This window comes from Coffea eugenioides, chromosome 6 (assembly GCF_003713205.1).
Source record: "Coffea eugenioides isolate CCC68of chromosome 6, Ceug_1.0, whole genome shotgun sequence".
Classification (NCBI taxonomy): domain Eukaryota; kingdom Viridiplantae; phylum Streptophyta; class Magnoliopsida; order Gentianales; family Rubiaceae; genus Coffea; species Coffea eugenioides.
Window position 1 is genome coordinate 23,131,411 of NC_040040.1, and position 9,263 is coordinate 23,140,673.

General features: G+C 42.4%; 1 protein-coding gene across 1 annotated transcript; it reads left to right on the top strand.

Moving 5' to 3' along the window:
- The first annotated feature begins 641 nt into the window (after window positions 1-641).
- Window positions 642-1,451, top strand: LOC113773891 (putative pentatricopeptide repeat-containing protein At1g12700, mitochondrial). Its single transcript, XM_027318492.1, has one exon. The coding sequence runs from the start codon at window positions 642-644 to the stop codon at window positions 1,449-1,451; it is 810 nt and encodes a 269-aa protein (XP_027174293.1).
- The last annotated feature ends 7,812 nt before the right edge of the window (window positions 1,452-9,263 follow it).

Sequence of the window (9,263 nt, forward strand, 5' to 3'; positions counted from 1 at the left end):
CTAATGTATTTTTTGTTTGTTACTTTATCCTTGCCAAGTTAATACATTTAAAAACAAATATTCAACTTTACTTTTACTCTTTTTTCTCCTTTTTTCAACGTGCTCTCATGATACACACTCGTTTGCAAATTCTTCATAATTGTTTTGTCTAAATATTGAAACTCAAAATGGCAAAAAAAAAAAAAAAGAAATCTAGATCTTTCTTCATTTCACCATTACAATTAAATGTAGAGAAAATTCATCAAGGATTTGAGAAAACTGGAAATACACTTTATTAGGGTGGATATAATTTTAACTTTTATAATTACTGAATTAAATTGATAAATTACCACAACCATAAGCAAGTAATTGTAAAAAACAGTTTTGAATTTATTCTAGCTACTTAGAATGGCAGAATAATATAATGCAAGATGAAAAAAAGCCAACTAATATCTTTCTCCCAACAAAAAAATAAAAATAAATATAAAAACAAAAGACCAAAAGAAAAGCAAGAAAATAATGAATGAATTATTCACAAGTGAACCGCAGACAGGAGTGTGTAAACGACGGAAAAAGCCTTCGCCTTCTTTCCTCACTTCTCAAGTTCTCATCACCGGTTGCAGCTGGAGCCCGACGAAGAAGAAGAGTAGAATACGAAGGAGATGAAGAAAAAGGCTTTCTCAGTCGTCTATGATGCTCATCTCCGCCACAAATCAGGGGCAAGAGGTACTGCTCCTACTGCTACTTGTACTACTCTTTCATTTCTTTCTCCAAGAAACTCATTCCTTCAATCAGCTTTTCATTCTGCTGCTTCTCATGCCTATAGTACTCGCAGTAAAAGTAGAAATTGTCACCCTGAGATTGTGCGTTCTGGGTCTCGGCGATTAAGGAGTGATATTGACAGTACCAGCAATCTTGATGAAGCTCTAGGCTTTTACAAGCAGATGGTACGGATGAAACCTCTTCCTAGTGTTGTTCATTTCACTCTATTGCTGGGTCGTATTGTTAAGATGAAGCAATATTTGGTGGTTATTTCTCTTTACAGGGATATGGCTGAGTTAGGATGCATTCCGCTTGATGAGTACATGCTAAATGCTGTGATTAATTGTTACTGCTTCTTGGGCAGAGTGGATTTTGGGTTTTCTATATTGGGTGGCTTCTTCAAGCGAGGTATTGTGCCCGATACGGCCACCTTTAATACTCTGCTCAAAGGACTCTTTCGGGAACACAAAATTCATGAGGCACAAGGATTGTTCAAGAAAATAATATATGAAAAGCTATGCATACCTAATGAAATTACGTATGGGACTGTTATAGATGGGCTTTCTAAGGCTAGGAACACTAGCATGGCCATTCAAGTCCTTAGATTCATGGAAAAAGGAGGAAGGTGCAGGCCTCATACAGCTGCTTACAATACTCTTATCGGCGGGTTGTGCAAGGATAAAATGATGGATCAAGCTCTCTCCCTGTAACACGAGATGATTGAGAAAGGAGTTGCCCCCGATGTCATCACTTACAATTGTTTGGTCCAGGGTCTGTGCAATTTAAGTAAATGGAAGGACGTTGAAAATCTCTTTACTGAGATGAAGGCTTATAATATTGTTCCTGATGTTATTACTTTTAATATTCTGATTGATGCACCATGTAAGGAAGGACAGTTAGCTGTCGCAGAGCAGGTTTTAACTGCCATGATTCAGCAAAATCAGAATCCTACTGCAGTCACTGATAGGGTATAATTTGTTAGTAATTTTATTATTAATTTCCCTTTTATCCCTGATAAATATTGTGTTAATTGCTGATATCTACTCATATTTGGTGTCTGGACTTAATTTCAGGAATGAAACAGAAAACTACCAAAAAGGAGGGATTTTATGAAGAATATGGAGACTTCTAAGGGCTTCAATCCTTGGGCCCTTGGATTGGTGGGGACCACAAAGCTATAAGTCATTTGGGGCTCTTCAAAGAAAGCTACGTAAAAGAGACTTGGAACAAGAAGTACTTTGGAGGCCTTGTCCACATGTGTGGGGACCACTTAGATAGCTTTAGTCTATCTTTCTTTTGTTTCTTAAAAGAGGGATAACGTTAAAAAAAGAGACATCTCGAGTTCTTAGCTTTTTAGTTTTAGTTTTAGTTTTTCTTTCTCCTGACTGGCCTCTGACACACGCCAGGTGTTCGACGATATTCCCCAACGGGAAAAACACCTTTTATTCCTTGCTTCTTAATAGAAAACGCAATGCCTTTGCAATCTATTAATCCGTGTGGTGATTTAATTATGCGGAGTGGCTAAGTCTTCCATCTAGTCAAGGGTCAACTCGACGGCGCAGTCCCGAAAATCTGTGAGATCTAATTAGTTTTCACGTGTTCCTTATCTATTAATATTTGCATGTTGTCTGATTTAATTTTCATGGGATTATTTTATTAATTGGATGTCAAGGGCCCGATGTTCAATGTGATATATTAATCTCGTGCCAATTTAGTCAATTAAATCCGTAATTGTTTGATTGATTAATATTAGTGGCAACTGGTGTGTTTACACATTAGGGGAACGTGCGATCTAATTTAAATAACCCTCGTAGCGTGTTATTGATTAGGGCTAGGTTTTTCTAGTTATTAATGCAATTGGAAAATTACTTCCTATGGTCGTACCTAGGAGTATTTGCTGATTAGGGGTAATCAACGGTCGTACCTTGGTTATCAATAATTTAAGGAAAAATTGGTCGTCAGACTATAACTAGCCTATTAATACATTAAGTAAACATCTCTTGCATCAATGATCGGATGATTGGACTGTGCCAGAGTAGTTGCGTCCTTGGCTAGAATTTATTTATGCTTGATTTAATTCCTGCTAAACTTGTGCTAGTTAATTATTTGTTTTTAGTTGGATTGTTTAATTATTTTTAGTTGTCTATCCACAAAAACACCCCCCTTTGTCACTGTGAGTTTGAAAAGGAACAATTACTCCCAGTCCCTGTGGATTCGACCCTGCTTACCGCTGTCTACAGAAATTACTTTTAGTTTGAGCAGGTTTTATTATTGCACAGGCTGACAACCTGTCAATTTTTGGCGCCGTTGCCGGGGACTGGCATTATTATTTGTTTCTTTTTAAATTCATTTTTTGTCCTAATTTTCTGGTTTTCTTCTAGTGTATGCCTCGATCTTTTCGTACAGGTGATTTGATTTTTGACCCTGAAGTAGAGAAGATCGCGCGTAGAACGAGGAAGGAAACCAGACAGCTCAGAGAGGAGCACTCCAGTGCTACATCTCAGAGACCTGAGTCAGGAGTTGAACCAACAGATTCATTTGGTGACACTTCGAGTGACTCGGAGCAAGAAGAAATTCCCATGGCTAATGCACGAACATTAAGGGAGTTGGCTGCCCCTAATTTAAATCAGCAGCCTTTGTGCATTACTTTCCCGAGTTTGAGTGAAAACACTTCATTTGAGTTAAAATCTGGTTTGATTTCTCTTTTACCCTCTTTCCATGATTTACCAGGTGAGGAGCCGTATAAGCATCTGCAGGAGTTTGATGTCGTGTGCAACAGCATGAAGCCCCCGGGCATTACAGAAGAGCAGATAAAAATGAGGGCATTTCCCTTCTCCTTGAAAGATTCTGCGAAGGACTGGCTGTACTACCTGTCACCAGGTAGCATCACCACGTGGGACCAATTGAAGAAAAAATTTTTAGATAAATATTTTCCTGCGTCCAGGGCTGTAAGTCTGAGGAAAGAAATTTGTGGGATCAAGCAGCACCCAGGGGAGTCACTCTATGAGTATTGGGAACGGTTCAACTTCTTGTTGCACAAGTGTCCCCAGCACCAGATAAGCGAGCAGTTGCTCATTCAGTATTTTTATGAGGGGCTCCTTTTTGGGGACAGGAGCATAATTGATGCTGCAAGTGGAGGGGCACTGGTGAACAAAACCCCTCAAGAAGCACGGGAGTTGATTGAGAGGATGGCAGAGAATTCACAACAATTCGGTACGCGAGAGGATTGTCCAATACGCAGGGTGAATGAGGTAGAGACACCCTCCATGCAGCAGCAGCTAACTGAGTTGACCGCGTTTGTTAGGCAACAGGCTGTGAGAAATGCATCACAAGCCAGGGCATGCGGGATTTGCACTGGTATAGGTCACTCTGCAGACATGTGCCCAATGATTCAGGAAGAAACTGCAGAACAGGTGAACATGGCTGACCACGCGCCGCGCCAAGGAAGCAGTACGACCCTTACTCAAGCACCTACAACCCCGGGTGGAGAGATCATCCCAACCTCAGTTATTGAGGGAATAGGCAACCCAACTTTACACCGAACAGGCAGTCTAACTTTGTGCCAAATAAGCCACCAGGGTACCAGCAGCAATACCAATCCCGACCACCTCCGCCCCCAAGCTCTGGTCCATCTTTGGAGGAGATGATGAAACAAATGATGACAAACCATGGCGCAAAATCAACAAATGATGACAACCATGGTGCAAAGTCAGCAAAGGACGGACTCCGAAATGCAGGATATAAGGAATCAGATAAGTCAAATGGCCACAACAATCAACCATTTGGATTCCCAGAACCAAGGGAAGCTGCCATCTCAACCTGAGTTGAACCCGAAGAATGTGAGCGCCATGACTCTGAGGAGCGGGAAGGAAATTCAGGGGCCTGAACCTGTGATCCCTAAGGATAAGGATGAGGAAAAGATCGAAAATGAGCTTGAAAGGGAGAACAGCAATGGTGCAGACCCAAAGGTACTTCCTGACCCAGTAATTACAGCTAAAACTAACCTGCCTCCTTTCCCTAGCAGGTTGAAAAAATCGAAGAAGCAGGATAAGGAAAAGGAGATTTTGGAGGTTTTTCGCAAGGTTGAGATAAACATCCCCCTCTTAGACGCAATCAAACAAGTACCAAAATATGCCAAATTCCTAAGGGACTTGTGTGTCAACCGAAGGCGATTGAGGGGAGATGAACGGGTTATTGTTGGGGAGAATGTGTCAGCGGTCCTGCAGAGAAAGTTTCCACCCAAGTGCGGGGACCCAGGTATGTTTACTATCCCCTGTAGGATAGGGAACACTGTGATTAGAAGGGCCATGTTGGACTTGGGAGCATCAATTAATGTCATGCCTAAATCTATATATGCTTCTCTAAAGCTAGGTCCATTAAAAGAAACTGGAATAATCATTCAATTAGCTGACCGCACTAATGCATATCCTGATGGGTTGGTTGAAGATGTGTTGGTGAAAGTTAATGATTTGGTGTTTCCAGCTGATTTTTATGTACTTGATATGGATGATGATCACTCCCCTGATCCCTCACCTTTGTTATTGGGTAGACCCTTTATGAGCACAGCACAGACAAAAATTGATGTTAATAAGGGTACCTTATCCATGGAATTTGATGGGGAAATTGTGCACTTTAATATCTTTGATACTATGAAATATCCCTCAAACTCCAACTTTAGCTCAGTTTTTTCTGTGAGTGCTATTGACCCTGCGGTGCAGGAAGTATTTGAAACTGTTGGCAGGGATGAGTTGGAGGTAGCTTTGACCAAGCACCTCGAGTTGGAAACAACTCCTGAGGTGGAGTGGAGTGAAGATCTAAAATGCACAATAGGTGCATTACACTCATTGCAGACCACCACGAAACCACGAAAAGGTATGAAGTCTCACCTATTTTTACCCCCGAACCTCACCAGAGGGTGTTGCCATCTGTGGTGCAGGCACCTGTACTGGAGTTGAAGCCCCTGCCCGAGCACCTGAAGTATGCGTATCTGGGTGACAATGAGACACTCCCAGTGATTATCTCATCGGCACTGTCAAAAACCCAGGAGGAGAAATTGATCCGGGTCCTCCAGGAGCATAAAGAGGCGATAGGCTGGACAATCGCAGACATTAAGGGGATCAGCCCGGCCATCTGTATGCACCGGATTAGGTTAGAAGAGGATGCCAAACCTGTTAGGCAGGCTCAAAGGAGGCTCAATCCCCTCATGATGGAAGTTGTAAAGAAAGAGATTTTAAAATTGCTAGATGTGGGGATCATCTTTGCAATATCTGATAGCCCTTGGGTGAGTCCGGTCCAGGTAGTCCCAAAGAAGGCAGAAGTAACGGTAGAAACTAACCAAACGGGTGAGCTCGTGCCAGTGCGCAAACCCACTGGATGGAGACAATGTATAGACTACCGTAGGCTGAACGCTGTCACAAAAAAGGACCATTTTCCTCTCCCTTTCATTGACCAAATGGTTGAACGTTTAGCCTGTAGGGCTTACTATTATTTTTTGGATGGATTTTCAGGATACTTTCAGATAGCAATTGCTCCAGAGAACCAAGAGAAGACGACCTTCACGTGCCCGTTCGGGACCTTTGCCTATAGACGAATGCCATTTGGGCTGTGCAATGCACCTGCGACTTTCCAAAGATGTATGGTAAGCATCTTTTCTGAATATGTTGAGAAAATAATAGAAGTTTTCATGGATGATTTCAGTGTGTATGGTGATAGTTTTGATACGTGTCTAGATAACCTGAAATTGATCCTGATAAGGTGTATAGAGACTAATCTCATGTTTAATTGGGAAAAATGTCATTTTATGGTTGAGCACGGGATAGTCCTGGATCATATTGTATCGTCTAAGGGCATTGAGGTTGACAAGGCTAAAGTAGACGTTATTTCTGCATTGCTTTACCCTGTGAATGTGCGGGAGGTGCGTTCTTTTCTTGGACATGCAGGTTTTTATCGAAGGTTCATCAAGGACTTTTCAAAAATTGGGGCCCCGTTGTTCCAACTCTTGCAAAAGGATGTAGCCTTCGAGTTTGATGACAAGTGTGAGAGAGCCTTCGACAAGTTGAAGGAATTGCTGACTTCACCCCCAATCATCCAGCCCCCCTGACTGGAGTTTGCATTTGAAATCATGTGCGATGCCAGTGATCATGCTGTAGGGGCTGTACTGGGGCAAAGAGTAGGAAAGGCGGCTCATGTCATCTATTATGCATCCCGGGCTTGAATGGAGCCCAGTTGAATTATTCCACCACTGAGAAGGAGCTTCTTGCGGTTATTTTTGCTTTAGAAAAATTCAGGTCATATTTGTTAGGAGCTAAAGTAATTGTATTTTCTGATCATGCAGCGTTAAGGTACCTAATGACCAAGAAGGATGCCAAACCGAGACTCATCAGGTGGATATTGCTACTACAGGAATTTGACCTTGAGATAAGGGACAAAAAAGGCTCAGAAAATCTAGTAGCAGACCATTTGAGTCGCATACCAGTTGGGAGGACAATGAGCCATTGAGGATGCATTCCCTGAAGAGCATTTATTTTCCTTACATTCTCAATTGCCTTGGTATGCTGACCTGGTCAATTATTTGGTAACTGGTAATTTTCCTGCAGGTTGGCCAAAATCGAAGAGGGATAAATTGAAGAGCGACGCCAAGTATTTTATCTGGGATGACCCGTACCTGTGGAAGAGGTGTGCAGATCAGGTAATGAGGAGATGTGTAAGTGAAATGGAATTTCAATCGATTCTAGCTTTTTGTCATACTTTTGCCTGTGGAGGTCATTTTGGACCCAAGAGACTGCTCATAAGATTTTAGAAAGTGGATTTTATTGGCCTTCATTGTTTAAGGATGCCTATGTGTTTTGTAAGTCATGTGATCGCTGTCAAAGGGTAGGTAATATAACCCGTAGGGATCATATGCCCCAAGTCCCGATGATTTTTGTAGAAATTTTTGATGTCTGGGGTATAGATTTCATGGGGCCTTTTCCTACTTCATTTGGTTTTCTGTATATTTTGCTGGCAGTTGATTATGTGTCCAAATGGGTGGAGGCTAAGGCCACTCGGACTAATGACTCGAAAGTAGTTGCAGATTTTATTAGGTCTAATATTTTTGTACGATTTGGAATGCCAAAAGCCATTGTCAGTGATAGGGGGACGCACTTCTGCAACAAAACCATAGCTGCGTTGTTTCGCAAGTATGGTGTACTCCACAGGGTCTCGACGTCGTACCACCCTCAGACCAATGGTCAAGCGGAGGTGTCAAACCGGGAGATTAAGTCCATTCTGGAGAAAATGGTGCGCCCCGATAGGAAAGATTGGAGTTCAAGGTTGGAAGATGCTTTGTGGGCATACAGGACCGCTTACAAGACGCCTATAGGGATGTCTCCCTATAGGCTAGTATTTGGTAAGCCTTGCATCTTCCAATGGAGTTCGAGCACAAGGCTTTTTAGGCGATAAAGCAATGCAACATGAACCTAGAAGAGGCTGTGTGCCCGACGGAAATTGGATTTACAGGAGTTGGAGGAGATTCGCAATGAGGCCTATGAGAATGCGATAATTTATAAGGAGAAAAATAAGATTTTTCATGACCAACAGATCTCGAGGAGGACATTCGAGTGTGGGCAAAAAGTTCTCCTGTACCACTCCAAATTGAAGTTATTTGGGTAAGTTACGTTCTCGTTGGATTGGTCTTTTGTTGTGACTAAGTCTTTCATTATGGTGCAGTAGAGATCCAAAGTTTGAAGACTGAGAAGAAATTTGTAGTGAATGGTCATGCGTCTCAAGCCGTATTATGAAAAGGGTTCCAATTGAACGGGTGGAGATGATGCACTTGAGGACCCTACTTGCTTAGTTTAAGCAAAGTGGACATCGTCTAGCCAAAGACGTTAAAGAAAGGCGCTTTTGGAGGCAACCCAATTTGTTCCTTTTAATTGTTTGTTCAATTTTCGTGTGGTAGTTTAGAGGGTGTTCTCCTTGAATTCAACTGATTTTGAGTTTCAGTTTTCGTTTTTGCTGATTTAAAGGTGCCCTTCAGTCATGACGTGCCCGCGTGGGTGATGTGCAGGGAGCTCACGATCAGAGAAACATCACAAACTTCTGGGAGCTCTCTTGCTCTCATGGCGCGCCCGCGTCACGCTCGCGGGAAAGGAAACGTGCCTTAGGAAACGCGAAGTAGAAAACGCGAGTTAGAGGCGCGTTTTCAATCGCGTTTTCATTCCTGCAAGATTCGTGCAGGAAACGCGACTTGGGAAACGCGAGTTTAAAACGCGAGTTGCAATTGCGTTTTCATTCCTGGAAGATTTGTGAAGGAAACGCGACTTATAAAACGCGGGTTGAAGGCACGTTTTCAATCGCGTTTTCTGTGTCCCAATAAAAGCTTTAGCAACGCGATTTTAGCTCATTTCTTCCTCTCTTCTTAGTTTTCCAGGTTCAGGCTTTGGAGGCTCGCATGGTCAAACGTCGATGCCAACGTCGCCGGTATGGCACAGAATTTGGCGCAGTTTCTGCTTCATACAGGCTTTGCACCTCCGTTTCCACCT

What these genes read in the sequence shown, in the direction of transcription:
- LOC113773891 (XM_027318492.1), top strand. Translation starts at nt 642, where the DNA reads ATGAAGAAAAAGGCTTTCTCAGTCGTCTATGATGCTCATCTCCGCCAC.